Source organism: Alosa pseudoharengus, unplaced genomic scaffold, assembly GCF_046254945.1.
Source record: "Alosa pseudoharengus isolate Yale_2024_CS ecotype anadromous, Long Island Sound unplaced genomic scaffold, YU_APseudo_1.1 YU_APseudo_1.1_scf_70, whole genome shotgun sequence".
Classification (NCBI taxonomy): Eukaryota; Metazoa; Chordata; class Actinopteri; order Clupeiformes; family Clupeidae; genus Alosa; species Alosa pseudoharengus.
The window spans coordinates 39928-57464 of NW_027468860.1; the positions used below are offsets into that span (position 1 = coordinate 39928).

The following is a 17537-nucleotide window of genomic DNA, read 5'->3' on the forward strand; positions in this document are numbered from 1 at the left end:
AAACAGTCTTTTTCTCTATCGTGAGCATTTAATCTGCTGCCAGCTACACATCGCCCAAAATGCTTGATTGCATTGCATTCTCCACATTTTTAGCAAAAATTTCATGTATCATATCAGATTCAAAAATGCTTTTGTAAATTGCTTTACAATTACCTTCGGGCCTATAGGCCTATCACCTGGCTTGCTTTGGTCACGTCTAAAACTGCATCTTTTTCTCTCTCATGAGCATTTAATCTGCTGCCAGCTTGTGACTCCACATCGCCCAAAATGCTTGATTGCATTGTATCCACATTTTAGATACATTTTGGTGTACCACATGGCATTTTCTTTCAGTGAATCTTTTGTTTTGCAATTAGCCTACCTTCCTGCCCTCCACTTGGCTGCCTTCACTCCTTCGTCTTCATCTTTTTGGCCTCAATAATCCAGTTACATAGTCTCTGTTTTTGGTTTTGGATTTTGTGAAATACATTTCTAAATAAATGTGACTTATAGTCCGGTGCGACTTCTATATGTTTTTTTCCTGTTCATGACGCATTTTTTGACTGATGCGACTTATACTCAGGAGCGACTTATAGTCTGGAAAATACGGTATATTATGAGATCAGGTATCTTGCATTTTTTTCCATGTGAAAATAACATGGGGATTTTGAATTATCACACATGTTAAACTCTTAGCCTGGAGATTACAGACCCTGGAAATCTAGAAAGATTAAGGGTCTGGCCATGACTAATGTAATGGCCCAACTCGAGGAGCGGCACCAAGCATGCATTTGAAAATCTCACTGCACGCAATTGGATAACACTATGACCAATGTTTATTCACTGATTTCGGACTTCAATGTTGTCATTATCTGTTTAGCTCGCCTCTGGCCCGCATGCATCAGATACACCGCCGTGATTACTTTTCGCATCGCGAGGAACCAATGTGCATCATTACTCATTGCCAGAGGGTCTGGCCACAAATAATTTAATGGCCCAACTCGAGGGGCAGCACCAAGCACGCATTTGAAAATCTCACTGCACGCAGTTAATTACTACAACCAATGTTTGCTGACTGATTCCGGACTTCGACGCAATTGGGTAACACTACGACCAATGTTTACTGACTGATTCGTTGCAGCGCTGTCGTCATCTGTTTAGCTCGCCTCTGGCCCGCCTATATCAGATACACCGCCGTGATTACTTTTCGCATCGCGAGGAACCAATGTGCATCATTACTCATTGCCAGAGTGTCTTGCAGAGACAATTCAAATTGTGCTCTCGCGAGAACTCTGAATTTTCAGGGTATTAAAGGGACAAATAATTCTGAAATGCAGATGTTTTAACCTTCATGCTTCTTCAGGGGCCTCATATACAAAGACTTGCGTGGAATTCCTACTAAAACATTGCGTACGCAAAAATCTGGAAAGTTGCACACGCATACAATAATCCAGATGTATGAAACTGTACATAAGAAGCAAACCGCGCAACCTTTCTTTGTACATCCCAATTAACGTGAAATTAAGCGCACATGAACAAGCATTATACTCCACCCTCTCTCCTCCCTCAATCACACTCATTTTAATATGCTAACTAGAAGGACGCTCGAGATTGCAGACCTCCGCGGAGACAATGGCCTATCCCACAATATTAATACGAATGAAAACTAATTTGTGGACCCATCCGTACTCGAACCTGCTCCAAAATGTAATGGAAATGGCAAGAAACGTACGTCTTTATTGTCTGTAATTAATAACAAAAAAAAAAAACAGTAGTGGCAGAGGAGTGTGGCAGGGCTACTAGGGTCAGAGACCGTGGCAGATTCATTGGTCAGTCTGCATATAGGTGACAGGGTTTGCATAACGGGGTTTGGTGGGCATTTGGACCATTACAAAACAACTGCATTAATTAAAAAGTCATTAAGTCAATCGTGAACAAGTAAGAGACCACTCATCGCGCACTCAAAGTAGAATAAACAAAGTTGATCCAGGCCACCTTGCCACAACATTACAATTTCTGGATCATATTCCTATAATTTGCACACAAGTGTAACATCAATGATGTGAATGCTTACTCAAGGAAAGTCAAAGTAGCCTATAGCAGTCAGTCACACTAAGGGAAATAGCTTCAATTTGCGCTTATTAGTCAGGCTTTAGCTATTCACTTTATATGATATGAGCAGTGTTGGGAACGTTACTTTAAAAAAGTAATTAGTTATAGTTCACTCACTACTTGTTCCAAAAAGTAACTGAGTTAGTAACTGAATTACTCTATGCTAAGAGTAACTTATTACTAGGTAAAGTAACTATTTGCGTTACTGTTACAAAAAAAAGTTGCTATATGTCAAAGAATTTGGATTTTTTTGAGCAGCCAGTTGAAATGAGTAGAACAGACAGGTGTTTGTAGGCTACATAACTTTTGATATTTATTAGATAGAGATAGATAGATAAATAGATAGATAGATACTTTATTGATCCCCAAGGGGAAATTCAAGATATTGCACATCGACAGACCTACGGTTGACTTCAGCCTGTGTCATAGGTTTTTGTTGTGAGGCAGAAAGATCTAGCTTTTGCTACTTGGAAGACTTTGCTCCGAGTCTTTCTTTACTAGTGGATGGCGAGCTATCATCTGTGGTGGAGGTATAGGTTTTTGGCCACTAGCTTTAGATGCGTGTGTGAGATGCTTCATTAACCCTTAGAACCCTAAGCTGTTTTAGGGCATTTTCACTACCTTTATTCATAAGGATGTATTCTGGTCAATGTAAGTGCCACACACACACATATTATATATATTTTTTTCAGCTAGGCTATCCAGATCTGCCATCATTTCATGTATTAGTACTAGCATTGATTTTATTTTGATTTTTAAAGAATTAAAATATAAAAATCATATTATAAATTATTTTAATATTTTGACCTGTATTTGCATTTCATGTGTGTGTAGGGCAGACTGTCCTGAAACAGGCAATGTAATTGCAATGTTGGAGGGATACTCTGGGGCTGAGCAATTTACAGAAATATGTGGTGTGTGATTTACGGAAATAAATGCCATTTTTTATTTAGCGATGAAAAATGACCATTCTGCGCTCCATATCTGTGACACGAACTGATCTGACCTGACTTGACCCAAGTTGGCCTGTTAGCATGTGTGACTATGGTGTATGCACTCATGATGATTCTCAACGTTTTACTGCATTGCCATGAACAAAGTAAAGGCAAAAAAGGTGTTTCTTTGTTGAACAAATTGGGATGCAATGTGAGCCTTGAATTGGATGCCATGCAGGAATTTGCTAGGATCTCAAAACTGAATTATGAACATGTTTTGCCATAGAGAAACACACGATAGCGTTAGATTATAAACATGCTTTGCCACAAAAACAGACAAAAACGTGGGGTAAGTCCAGCTATATGAAGTTATTATTTTGCTGTCACTTCGTCTGTTTTATAACCCAGAAGGATGTATTTGGCATCAAATGATAGCTCTGTGTCTCCTCTTTCATCTGACATACGGGTCCGCGAGTAATTCAAACGAGAGTAATGGGTGTGCAGCGTTGGTTTGTGTACATGACGTTAATATTTTGCAGTCACTTCGTCTGTTTTTATAAGCCAGAAAGATCAATATCCATGGTACCAATGGATAGCCGTTTCCTCTTTTATCTGATATGCTTCCCATATCTATGCGATCACGGGTTCGCGAGTAATTCAAACGAGAGTAATGGGTGCGCAGGTGAACGCAGAGAAGTATAGACTGTAAATATGATGCAATTTGATTTAATTTCATGATTTTTTTAAATTTTCATACTTGATTGTAGTCTCTTTGGAAAGCCCCACTTCTTCTCTGTCATGCAATAAAGGTTACATCTTGTTGCGATGAACAGTCGCGGAGCAATGTAACAGAGAAGAAAGGGTGTGTTTTTTGACGCACTTTGCGTCAATCGGGTTCTAAGGGTTAAATTAGAGTTGCTTACAACGGATGTCGACAAAGTCTTCGCTGCTGGACATAATGTACACATTACATGCACGTTCTTGCCTTGATGAATTTGAAGTAGTGCTTATATCTCCACCTTGAAAATGCCAACTTTTCGGATTGCTCCTGACCTCTGCTGTTTCGTCGAATTTAATTTAGCTGTTGCGTGTGTGTGTGTGGCACATGTGCTGGCAAGTGTGTAAAAACACTGGCTCTGATTGGCTATCATGGAACATGACTCTGCCTTAGCCAATCATAATCGCTTACGTCGTTATTAACCCACCTCCTCACTAGCTGTGAGTGTGCGTTCGGATTACACAGTTTATTCAATCAATGCATAGTAATGCACCGCATTTAACGTCCAGTAACGTTAACGGCGTTGTAACGACGGGGAAAGTAATTAGTTAGATTACCCCGTTAGTGAAAAAATAACGTTGTTACCTAACGCTGTTCTTTTAAACGGCGTTATTCCAAACACTGGATATTGATAGCAATAAAATGTATGGTTAAAATGGATAATAATTTAACTTCAAGACTACTTTTAGTTAGCCATGTAACCCATCTTGGTTTTAAACAAAGACACTATCCCCTTCCCCAATGGAATGCTAATGTGCTGGTTCAAGGCCTATCACTTACACAAGACAAAGGATGCTACCTTGATATAATGTATCCATGTATCATGAAATGTAAATGTATTCATGTCTGGTATCATTCTGATAGTCTCAGTACCAGGATTGTAATGATTTGATTGTGAGAATATTTGGAACATTCTATAAGTGATATTTCTGATATATATGATATCTCTCCTCATGCTATTCTGACAAGAATTCATAGGTGTGAAGTGGGTGTGAGTAGATACCAACTGTAGAACCAATCAGGTGGGCTTGTTCTTGGCGCCATTTTGTTCTTTGTTTAAAACATTTAAAAGTAACTAAACTGAAATGAGATTAGGATTTTTGGATTGTCAGACTAAGGATGTAGAGCGGAAGAGAGTAGTTGGCTCTAGGCCAACCTAGGCCTTTTAGGCCTGGGCTAGGCCTACATAGACCTTTTTTTTGTACCCTCTTTGCCTGTAATAGAATAAACTTGATTCCTGAGTTTTTCCTGAAGTTCGCCAGTCTAAGATTAATTTTAAGTAATTATTCACCTACAATTACTTTCAATATGAGATGTGAAGTGAAAACGCCCGGCAAATGTTCAAGGCATGCGCAAATGCGAGAAACTGACCTCATTCATCACAGGTTTGTAATTTGTAATAAACAGGTTCATAATCTGAAATGTTGATAAGCCAGTCATTAACAATCGTGGAATTAAATATAGGTGCTGTCTCTAAATAGGTTTCACATTCCCTTTTAATTCTTGATATACTCTGATAAGACTACTGTCATCATAGATGTAGGCTGCTGCATTAGGGTTGCCACCTGTGTCTGACAAAAATCCTGGACATTTTGACCATCCAATCAACCTTTTTGTTTGTAAGCAACGGTGCCTTTCGCACATCTAACCCAAGATAAAAACCGTCACTCTAAGCGACAATTGTATAGCTAAAATGAGTAAGAATGACAATTTCTAGTTATTTGTTTAGTTAATTGCTTTATTTAATAGCAGACCTTTATTATTTTGTTATATTTTCAACAGTTTTTAGTTGTGGACACCTGGGGGCAGTATTGAGAAAAAAGGGGGAATACATAATTAGGTTCTGCTTTTTTGCTTATGTGGAATAAACTTTCCTTTCTCCGTCTCTCCTTGTCCCACACACTCTCCGTCTCCACCTTACCATTTCTAATGAACCTCCACGGTGCGTGCCCCCACCACCACCACCCATGTTATGCTACGTCATTTTTGTAGAGCCAATAAGGCTGTGCATACGTTTATGGACGTAGGCACGCTTCAATTAAACTGAAATACACATTTTGCGCATCATGTACAAAAATCCGGGACATTCAGTGTCCAGGATTTTTATTTTTATTTTCCTGGACAGACCATGAAAATCCTGGACAATCAGGAAAATCCTGGACAGGTGGCAACCCTATGCTGCATAGCTTAGTAGTATTTGCGCATGTTGCATGCCCATTTGTCTAGAAACATAGGCCTACTTCGAAATTTTGTCATTTTTAATAGCCCACATTTTACAATATGCTGTACAAATAATGTTGTTGCACTGCATTGCCTCCAAGTGTCGCCAACTGACGATACACATTGGAAATGTGCGTACGCCACAGATGTAGTTGCCATGGAGAAACCCAGGAGGAACGCACTTGCTCACGCTCATTTACTCTTGATAAAGCCGACCGTGAGCGTTAAAGATGGCGTACGCAACATTTTTGTACTTTGTACATGAGGCCCCAGGTCTTCTTAATTAATAGTATTATACAATTCCCCTTTCACATATAAGGCTGCTTATATCATGTATTGATGAAGATCTATTGACAAAGAACAAACTAGTAGAATTAATAGACCAAGTTATGAGATAAGGAGCCAAAACCTTTCCCCCAGAATAAGCTACTTGTCAATTTTGAGATTTTGGTTTGATCATCTTTTTTTTGGACTACCCTGTTTGCATCTGTAAACTACATTTCTCCTGAACGCACAAAACAAGCTTATCTATTTATTAAAACTTAAGGTTATCAGGGGAAATTATGTAAGTAATGAAGTCCCATGGTGATATATTCAAGGTTTTGTGAATATACCTGTGGGCCTAACACATTCAGCCATTTGGAACAAGAACACACCAGAATAGGCCTGTTTCGTAAGCAGGAAATGATGGCCGCATTCCTACACTTATAAAATGCAATTCAATGCGGAAGTAATCCAAGTATTCATAATACGTTACTCAGATTGAGTAACGTAACAGAATACGCTACAAATGACATTTTTGGGCATGTATTCTGTAACGGAATACGTTTTGAAAGTATCTTTCCCAACACTGATCATAATCAAGAACCAGAACTATCCGTTTCAGAACAGTAATTTTATTCCAACTGAGTCATGAATCCAATTGTAATTGGATTAGATGTGCCCAGGTAAACACACCTGCTTTTAAAATGTGAACAAGCTTTTACATTCTCTTTTCACTGCAACTCTGGTGCGGCCTCTCTCCTGTGTGAATGCACTGATGTCTTTTGAATTATTTTATTTGACTGAAACGTTTGCCACACTGAGTGCATTGGTGCGGCCTCTCTCTTGTGTGAATGTGCTGGTGTCTTTTGAGATTGCCACACTTAGTTCATTTATACGGCCTCTCTCCACTATGCATTCGTTGGTGAACTTTGAGAGCTCCCGCTTGACTGAAACTCTTGCCACACTGACTGCATTTATACGGCCTCTCTCCAGTATGTATTCGTTGGTGAACTTTGAGAGCTCCCGCTTGACTGAAACTCTTGCCACACTGACTGCATTTATACGGCCTCTCTCCAGTATGTATTCGTTGGTGAACTCTGAGATTTCCTACTCCACTGAAACTCTTGCCACACCGACTGCATTTGTACGGCATCCCTCCAGTATGCATTCGTTGGTGATCTTTGAGATGTCCCTTTTGAAAAAAACTCTTGCCACACTGAGTGCATTTATACGGCCTCTCTCCAGTATGCATTCGTTGGTGAACTTTGAGATTTCCTACTACACTGAAACTGTTGCCACACTGAGTGCATTTATACGGCCTCTCTCCAGTATGCATTCGTTGGTGAACTTTGAGATTTCCTACTACACTGAAACTGTTGCCACACTGAGTGCATTTATACGGCCTCTCTCCGGTGTGTACTCGCTGGTGAACTTTGAGATGTCCTACTTGACTGAAACTTTTGCCGCACAGTTTACAGCAGTGTAGCTTCTCTCTTGTGTGAGTGTAATTACACAACTTGAGCTGGGAGCTGTGTTTACGCAGAGGACGGGACAATCTTCCAGACTCCTTCGGCTCTTTTTGCAGGGTCCAGCTGGACGTGGGACTCTCTGAAGGGGCCATGGAGGATGAAGTGCATAATCCTGTCCGTTTCACTGGGAAAACACAACACATGAAATAGGCCATGAAATAGATCCATACCAGGGTTTTCATGGTTTCCTTTTCTCATGCTGGTCCGATGTCCGGATATATATCTGAAGATGTACTAGTCATGTTTTAATAAACGTCGGTCATAAATGGACTGGAAAATGGAATAAATAATTCATAAATGGAATGGAAATGGAACCAAATGTGTGTACATGTCTGTACTTACCTATGTTTACAAATAAATTAAGTCCTTAAATGTGACTGTGTGACCCACTAATTATAGTGGATGGAATCCACTATCTTGATATCTCCTGGCTTCTTCTTTTTACCTTTTCTTTTTACCTTTTCAAAAATGAATGCGGCTATAATCGCTTAACGTACAGACTTGTTGAAATAACCGTTGTGTAGGTCTGGAATTGGCCAAGAGTAATCTTTTTAGATTTTTTGAAAAGTTTATACTTTTTGAGAAATAGGGGATTAAAATGTTTTCTCTCTATGACATCACAAAGGGGGCTCATTTGGAAGGGTCGTAAAGTAATCAGGTGTGGGTCCACCTGCAACGTCAGCTTCTAAGCATACAATCTGGCGCTCCCTAAACTACACATCCTATGACTAATCGCTTTCGACCACACTGCTTTCAAGCATATCTCAATTCTTTTCAAGAAAGTTTACATTCTTGGCGTCTGCTTCATCCAACAAACTATGACGAAACGGACATTTTCCTACCACACCCAAAGTAAGTTACAATTAATTTGTGTTTTTTATTCGAATGGATTGTGTGAAGTCTGTTTTTAACGACTTGGCTAGTTAATCAAGTAAGCAACCAAGCTGGCTTTACCTGTCATCGATTAGCAACAAACTCATAGCTGCTACGTATAGAGAGGACGTTAAGTTTAACTCTAGCTAGTTTGATAAGATTGGTATTACGTCGAGTAAGTTCATAACTTGATTAAGCGATAACCGAGGATTTAGTAGGACGTCAGGTATGTTTCTAGGTTCGCAGTTGTGTGCAGTGGTGGCGGTAGTGTTAGCAGCTAAGTAATAATTAGCTTCACACTCAAATTGTCAGCCACCTTTCCTAGCGATAGCTGGCCTGACAAGGGAAATGGCCTTCTATGGCAGTCACTGGCAGAAACTTAGCCTTCGTTTTGAACTACATTTGTATGAGTGGTAGGTTGTGGTGTAAAATTACTTGATTGTAGGCTTATTCTATTTTCAGAAAATAGCATAATTCACACAAAGTGAACCACCACTTTTGATACAGACTAACAATGAAGTGAAATCTTTCTTTTTTGAATTATCTTACGACTCTTCTGCTGTTCTCCTTCTCTGTTCTTCTCTGTCCCATGCTGTCCTGTCCTGCAGCAGTCCACCAACTTCACGGACACCCTGCTTAATTGGACCAGATGCAGGGGGTCTGCAAGGGAGAGGGTGGATGAGCCAGCTTCAGAGCTGAACACTGGAGCCAAGTGGGATTCATCCTCCTCTTCCTAACACACACAGAAGGAGAAAAAGAGGTAACTTGAGCCAGTTGGTTAAATGCAGCACCTTACTGTTAGCATTAGGTTGTCTGATAACTGGCCCCTAACTCATCCTAAATAAATACTTCAGACATGTACTGTATTCATCTTACATACAGTACCCTCCAATATTATTGGCACCCCATGCTAAAGTTGACTAAAATCTGGTATAAAAAATAATCTGTTGGTGATTTATTGTAATCTCACAATAAAAACAAATAGGAAAAATCCAACCTTGAAGGGAAGCCTGTTTTTAGTCAACATTACCAAAGGTGCCAATAATTCTGGAGGGTACTGTAAATACCTCAAATGTAGCCCAGCTTGTATCTCTACTGGTTAGCACTCTGGACTTGTAACCGGAGGGTTGCCGGTTCGAGCCCCGACCAGTGGGCCGCGGCTGAAGTGCCCTTGAGCAAGGCACCTAACCCCTCACTGCTCCCCGAGCGCCGCCATTGTAGCAGGCAGCTCACTGCGCCGGGATTAGTGTGTGCTTCACCTCACTGTGTGTTCACTGTGTGCTGTTTGTGTTTCACTAATTCACCATTGGGTTAAATGCAGAGACCAAATTTCCCTCACGGGATCAAAAAAGTATATATACTTATACTTATACTTACACTATCTGTCACATTGCCGATTGTGGAGAACTAACTCCTGTCGTGCCCAACACTATACAACTCCTCCAATTTTTTAACAAAAACATGTTGCTCACAATTATTGGCACACCTGCTTATAATACCTTCTTAATAGAGATGCACCGATTGCAATTTTCTGGGCCGATACCGATATCCGATTTTTCATAGAGTTTGACCTGCCGATACCGATTTTAGCCGATTCCGATTTCATTTCTTCTAACCATTTTACAGCACACACACAAATAGTTATTTTCTATCTTTTCTTTGGTAGAGCATGTTAATATAGACATGTAATCAACTTATCAATAATGAAATGGCTGTTAAAAAATGGAACCGGTGAGCAGACAGATTCTTCTTCAAGTCTAACTTCAGCTGCAGTATCAAATTATGGATTAAGTTAAGTTATGGAACACCCATTTTATTCTTCTCACATCCAATATCCAACTAAAGATATAAGAACAATTTTCATGATAGGCCTACATTTGAACATGCTACCATGTCATATTTTCAAATGCATTGATGAATTTATGGGAGGGCGAGGGAAAAATGGTAGTAGCCTAGGCTATCACGCAATCAACAGGGGAGAAGTGCTAATAGCGATTAGGTGCTCCACCATATATGAAAACAGTGCACGTCTGTTTTGCGGTGAAAAAATTAAATCCAAATTCCGGTTAAATGCATCAATTAGGCTAAATAAACTTTCAGAGACGGTTGATTCAGTATTCAGAGCATCAATTTTCTTCATTGTAGGCTACTGTCAAAAGCAACTTTTTTTTGCCTTTCTAATAGGCTATCGTTTGTTCACTTCACGACATCCACTTCTCAATCTGCTAGACTAGGGTATTTTAAGGCATAGCCCTAGTCTACGTGCAGTAAATACTTTGAGTATTTTTTTTTTTAAGTGGAGTAGAACTACTAGGGCTACTGTATGTCCCTGCTTGTTGACATCTTATTATGTAGCCTATGATCGCTAAACTTTGATTATTTTTAATGTCGCAATCGGTTATCTCCGTTCAGCTGTGGGCACGCAATTAGCGGCAGTGACGGGCGGTGATGAGCGATGTTTACGTAGCCTAATGAAGTGACAGCTTAGTAAATTCCACGCAGTAGGCCAATGGCAAAGCACAGCGTTTGCTGCATAGAAAAACTCAGTAGCCTATTAGCGCTTTCTTTGTAGCCCTACATCCAGCCCTGAGTGTTGGTTGCTAGCTTCTTCAAACTTAGCAAACTCTGGGTGTTGTTACAATTGCGGCGCACGAGTGCATTTGACCGGCATAAAATCGGCATGTCTCAGACTGACCGGCAGGTCGCCGGTCATGGCCGATCACGTGAAAATCGGCCGATTCCGGTCACCAGCCGATCTATCGGTGCATCTCTACTTCTTAAGCCTCCCTTTTCCAATAAAACAGCTTGTAAAATTCACCTATGACACCACATAGAGTTGGAGAATACAAAGCAAGAGATTTAAGACTGTTGGTCTTTACAAAATTTCCAGGCTGAGATGGCAATGGCCGAAGCTTGGCCGAAGCTTGATTTTGCGTTCAGTAAACCATATTTGTTTTGATCTGGACGTTTTTTGTGGTTCATTGACCTGATATATGATCCAATCATGACCAACGTTTAGTATCTTGGCAGAGACTGACAGATTTTGTTTAAAACATTTTCAGGTTTTTCATGTTGTTTGTGATACCAGGCACTTTAATTAGATTCCCAAGGCCTTTGAGAATAATAACAGCCCCACAATAGCACAGCCTGTCCACCATAATTCTCATTAAGCATGGGGTTCTTTTCAGTAAAGTCATTCTTCTATGTATGCCAAACACACCTAAAGTGTTCCTAGCCAAAGAGCGCACTTCCAGACAAAGTCACTGTACCATTCGGTGACTCCTGCCATTTACATTGGTAATTAAAGGACTGGACAGGCGTTTACCTAGCATGCACTCTAAATAAGCTAGCAGTGAGGTCACTTTTGAAGATTGTAACTCTCCAATAGTGGTCCTTATGGAATTTTTTGCCTATCTTATCATCCTCCATACTGTAAATGGGGGAGAGATAACCATGGGTCTTTGTCCAAGCATGTTTGTCACATTTCCAGTTGATTAGAACCTTTTAATCATTGTTTAAACTGTAAATATATAGCCTGGGTGCTTAGTTGAGATGTGAATGAGAGAACATGTCACAATGCAACAGCGCTGTTTTCCCTTGATGAAAGTGAAACCACGAGTTTTCCCACATCTCAACTTAATCCCGCCCACAACATTTGAGGTCGGGAAGTTCGGTCTGGCATTGCTGCATTGTGGAGCAAGTATGCTCGCCCTAAATCAGGTGGACCAATCAAATCGGGCTTTACGATGATGGACAGGTGAGCAACAGCGCCTAGTCTATCACGTCGTCGTTCAAACATAAACTTAGATTAAGCTTATGTTTGAAACAAAAACACTGTGGCTAGAAGGATACATGGCTTTTAAGACCCCATATGGAAAATGCATATTATTTAATGAGGTTTTATCACTGAAAACGATGATTTTTGAAAACTTTGGCCAAAGTTGAGATGTGGGAAAACTCGTGGTTTCACTTTCATCAAGGGAAAACAGTGCTGTTGCATTGTGGCATGTTCCCTCGTTCATTTGAAATCTCTGATTGACCACCTGTTTGAGGGATTTGCGACAGCCTTTCCCAGCTGTTTAACATGTTTGTAGCATATCAGTGTTCAACAGAATTATTTTTAAAAACAGAGGGGCTATAGGCTATCAGTTTTTTCCTAATAGCCTACCCTACTAGTCTTACGTATCTCTTATATTTCGCTAATGAGTGTTGTAGGCTATGAGTTATAGACGCCACTAACTTTTACAAAAGACCAGAAAACAAAGTTAAGGCATTTGTGGAGAAGGATGGTTCGTTTTCTTCCTACACCTCACGGCAGGGCTCCAGACTAACTTTTTGCACTGGTTGCACTGGTGCGCCTAACTTTTTTTCTTAGGTGCACCAGCACAAAAGTTAGGTGCACCCAATTTTCAACCACAGCGCATTTAACACCGCAGCAGGTTCACTTTTCTTCCTTAGTTACTGTCCTATATAGGTTGTCCTATGACTTATGATTTAAACTTCTACAAGAAAAGTAACTTAATGAAGTGTTGGTGCTTTAAGTGCTTCACTGAGCTGAAATTTAAACTTAAAACATCTCAAGATGAATTAAATAAAAACAGTGAGTAAGTTAACAGTGCACGCCTTTTAAGGGCTTCAAACTGCACATCTCATGGCTCAATGTCTTACATACTATCCTTCATGATCTTTAGGCCTTGGCTAAACCAGCTCGCCATGCTAGCATCTTCCATAGAAATGTATTTGAGCACAATTTAAAGAGATGTTCCAAGTAGCCTGGGGGATTTTTATGTGATTTTGCAATGATGATTGCAATAATCATTTGACAGCCCCACAATGCAATTTACTTTTTAATTTTAGTATTTTTAAGTTTTCAATAAGAACATCACTATGGTTAATGCAGTAACGAAATGATAGGCCTATTATTATAGGCTATTGCAATGACTTACCATGCTCAATCTAAATGTGTCCATTCAATTCACCGTACAAAATGACCACAGTTATACATGCTGAGAATATTCGGGCTTTAAATGTAGCAGCGATATTCGGTTTGCGCCAAATACTGGATTAAATTGATTGATGCCATCAGAATGAGTTTACACAACTCGCGCGCAAAATGAATATTGCTGTTGAAAACCGGGTTACTCCCTGCATGTAACTGCGGTCAATGACGCACTCCTTTTCGGCGATATCTGTATCTCTGTCGTTCGGGAAGGCCTTGTATGCATTGTTCGCAATTTTAAGACGTCTTTTCATCTGCAATGACTCCTATAAATTTGGTGCAAGTGGCATTCCTGTACGTCGGGTTTTTCTGGTGAATAATTATTTCAGACTGAACTTGGTGAAGGGAAGTTTCACTAGGCCTATCGTAGGCAACGATAAACTTGATCATCATCTCGGGCTAGTCTTATCGGTTTGCATTTTCAAATTTACACACAGGCACTGGGTCCCGCCCTTCACTATCTGTGATTTGTTTAAAGGAACACGCCACCCAAAATCAGTAGTGATATATGTTCTTACCGTAACTTTCACGAGTTGAGTCGTACCTCTCCCGCGTCGGTAGGTGCACTCAAACGCTCTGTTCGGTGCCGTTTTAAAAAAATTGGTCAACAAACTTTGGTGCTGATGGATGGCTGATGGATGATAAGTTTTGCTATGCAGTTATGGTTGAAATAATAGCCCATCAGCGCATCTCTAGTGTGTGTGCCTCTCTCGCTCAGAGGGGAGGGAGAGGCTGAGGGTCGATCCAGCATGGATTCTAAACTCTGTGGTGGATAGGATCTACAACTAGGTGTTAATAATATTACCACACTAGGTCGAAGTACTCCCAAGTGCTATTGCGCCACACATTGTAGTTCTCATGTTTATTCGCTTGGAAAATCGTCATGTTCCATGTTGTGTGCCCTAACATTTTTCATCAACTACTCGTGCAACTGTATTTAAGTAGGTAAAACGTGGAGGTGTTTGAATACTGCTATGTGCCTCTCTCTACGGCCACGGCAGAGCCCGCTAGCATAGCAACATGCTAACACATTTGCGCCGCGCGACAGAGCGTTTGAGTGCACCTACCGACGCGGGAGAGGTACGACTCAACTCGTGAAAGTTACGGTAAGAACATATATCACTACTGATTTTGGGTGGCGTGTTCCTTTAAACCACGATATTGGCCAAATATGTGTCTGTTATTGAACCAAAGGTAGAGTTTCAATGCGGACACTTTTTCCTCTCTCGAATAGCTGGTCGCACCGGTGCGACCTCCGATTTTTTTTAGTCGCACTTTTGAAAAATTAGGTCGAAATTGGTCGCACTCTGGAGCCCTGCCTCACGGTAAGCTATTTCATTGCTCTGATTGGTTAGGTCTATCCAATTGAGTGCAGAGGCATTCCCCCCCTGTATCGGTTAAAACACGCCCCATAATTATGTCCCAATGGAGCAGTATCAGACTCATATTCTGACTAGAATTGAGTATGACTACGTCAGGCTAGTAAATATAGGCATTTTCAACAAAGTACCTAGTTTTTATAGACATTCACTGACTTACAAATGTCAACACAATTTCTTTTTATTTAAATTTAGTGTATTCTCTTGTCTTTCTGATGTTGAAAAATGACAAGACAATTTAGCATCTGTGTGACTTTATTTTCATACCTTAGTGAAAAACAAAGTAATGAACTACCTCTGAAAGTTCACAGACACTCTGATTAACTTAACAAAGTTAAAATTAGATAGGGAAATGCTTCTGTTAGGTTTTGTATGTATGATTTTCTAGGGGTGCCAATAATTGTGTTTTCGTTAAAAAATATTTATTTCTTTATAAGATTTTCTTTTTTCTCAGAATACATTTTCTTCCCAGGCATATTCAGCCAAGGTCACTTACAAGTTCATGCATCAGAATGCCTTCTTCTTCAAAGTTTTAGCTTGATGTAGTTCTTGCCTTAAAGGTACATTATGCAAGATTTTCATCTTTACAAAGCCAATTTGATGGTTTACTAACTTGTAATAGGGAAATTGTTCACCTAGCATAGCTATACAGCATAGACGTAGCGAGTCCCTACCGAGAAAACCAGCCATGCAACAACCAAGAGCGGTGCCCAACAAATCTCGTGAGAATCGTGAAACATTACCTTGTCAGTACATCCAGCTCTTTGGAGATAGTGTTTGCCTGTTGCTAATCCTTCACAACAAAAGCATTTGCATTGTGTATAGATGATAAGTCGTGATAGGTTTGCTATTTACAATAGCAGAGTAACATATCAATACATCGCGACTCTAGAGGGAGCTCTACACTTGCCAAAAATACCTAAATCTGTGTATTGTACCTTTTACTCATTTGATTTTACTGTAATATTAGTATTAGTTTGGCTAATTAAATAAAGATGTGATTTTAACAGTGGATAACTATACTAGACATTACAAACATCATAGACTTTCACCACTGTACCTGGACCTGCTCAGTTTTGATGTCTTCAACTGAAGAGACAGGGTATTCTGCTCTGAGGACGGATTCTTCTACTGCAGACACAAACAAAGAAGACACTTAGTGTGAACAGACTACGCTTCTTTTTTGACAAGAATAGTTGGCCAGGGCGTTTTTTTATTTGAAAAATAACTCACAGCAAAAAAAAAAAGAAGTTTTTGAAACCACTGCAATAAAGACACGTGCTGGCCAGAAAATGTGGGACAGGTCCAGTCTATCTACATAAATGAATATGATGATACATTTTAACTCTGACGTCATATTAGTCATATGTGGGTGTGTGTGTGTTTGTGTGTGTGTGTATGCGTTTGTGTGGTGTATGTGTGTTGCTCTTTTCACCTATGCACTCCTTGCCAGAGCCTCTGGCTATTTACATAACATCATTCAGATGTCCGTGCGTCAGGCGATTTCGCACTTTCAATTTATTAATATTCATCATGGAAAAAGCCTGCTCACATAAATATGTTGTCCCAAACTTACATCTACACACATATTTTACCTGCAAAGGCCGTGAGCATTGGGTACTGTGGTGGCAAGTATTGATCAAATGATTCGATTGCAACAGATACATGGTAGGCTAATCCTTCGACGGTGCACAACACTGCAGTTTTATCAGTTCCATTTGGATCGCCTCTGGGACCTCGGAAGCGTCAATCGTGAATGGAAAGCAAAAAAGTGCAACGTCCTCTTCCAGTTCAGCAAAAACCGTGAATCGATTGTCAAACTCATGCCTGGATCCGGAAAGCAAGTTTGCCTTCTTGTCCATACTCGATTAACAGGCTGAGATTTTAGACGGGGGAAGTGGGCTGCATTGCGCTTGGAGAGCTGCGTCTTCCATAACGCCAGTTTAGCCTACTTTGAAAAGCATGAACACTATCATAATACTCTGTACTGAGTTTGTTAACATTTCGATAGCGACTAATCTACCGTCAGCACTACCAGCGCTGCTGCAGCTGAGGCGAGCAGCAGCAACAGACGGATTCCACCGAAAATTAAATGAAAATCAAATAAAAAATATATTCTCACCTACGGGCCGGATGTGACATACAGTGACACACTGACCTATGCACTCCTTGCCAGAGCCTCTCCGCTCCCCACATCCACTTTCACCATCTTCTTCTTTAACTGCAAGGACCAGACCACCACACGGCACCTGCTGAGTCTGAGAAGTAAACAAAACCATCAGAGTGTGTGTGCGCGCGTGTGATTGTGTGTGTGCCAAGCAAGCTGACACATATCCATGTGTTTGACATGATGTGTATATGTAACAAACACCGTACCTGGAACAGCTCTGATCTGGGGTCAGTTATCTCTACTGCAAAAGCAGAAAAAAAGGAAACGTACATTCACATTTAATCCTCCAGCATAATACA

The 17537-nt window shown here is 40.3% G+C and overlaps 1 protein-coding gene across 1 annotated transcript; it reads right to left on the minus strand.

Annotated features, from left to right (window-relative positions):
• Nucleotides 1–6904: 6904 nt before the first annotated feature.
• LOC143111212 (uncharacterized) lies at nt 6905–17473 on the minus strand. Its single transcript, XM_076273418.1, has 5 exons — nt 17445–17473; nt 17227–17326; nt 16129–16199; nt 9240–9423; nt 6905–7941 (listed from the first exon to the last, which is right to left on the minus strand). Exon 5 carries the CDS (start codon nt 7907–7909, stop codon nt 7175–7177), a length of 735 nt encoding a protein of 244 aa, XP_076129533.1. The 5' UTR covers nt 7910–7941; nt 9240–9423; nt 16129–16199; nt 17227–17326; nt 17445–17473; the 3' UTR covers nt 6905–7174.
• Nucleotides 17474–17537: the final 64 nt, after the last annotated feature.

What these genes read in the sequence shown, in the direction of transcription:
- LOC143111212 (XM_076273418.1), bottom strand. Translation starts at nt 7,909, where the DNA reads ATGGCCCCTTCAGAGAGTCCCACGTCCAGCTGGACCCTGCAAAAAGAG.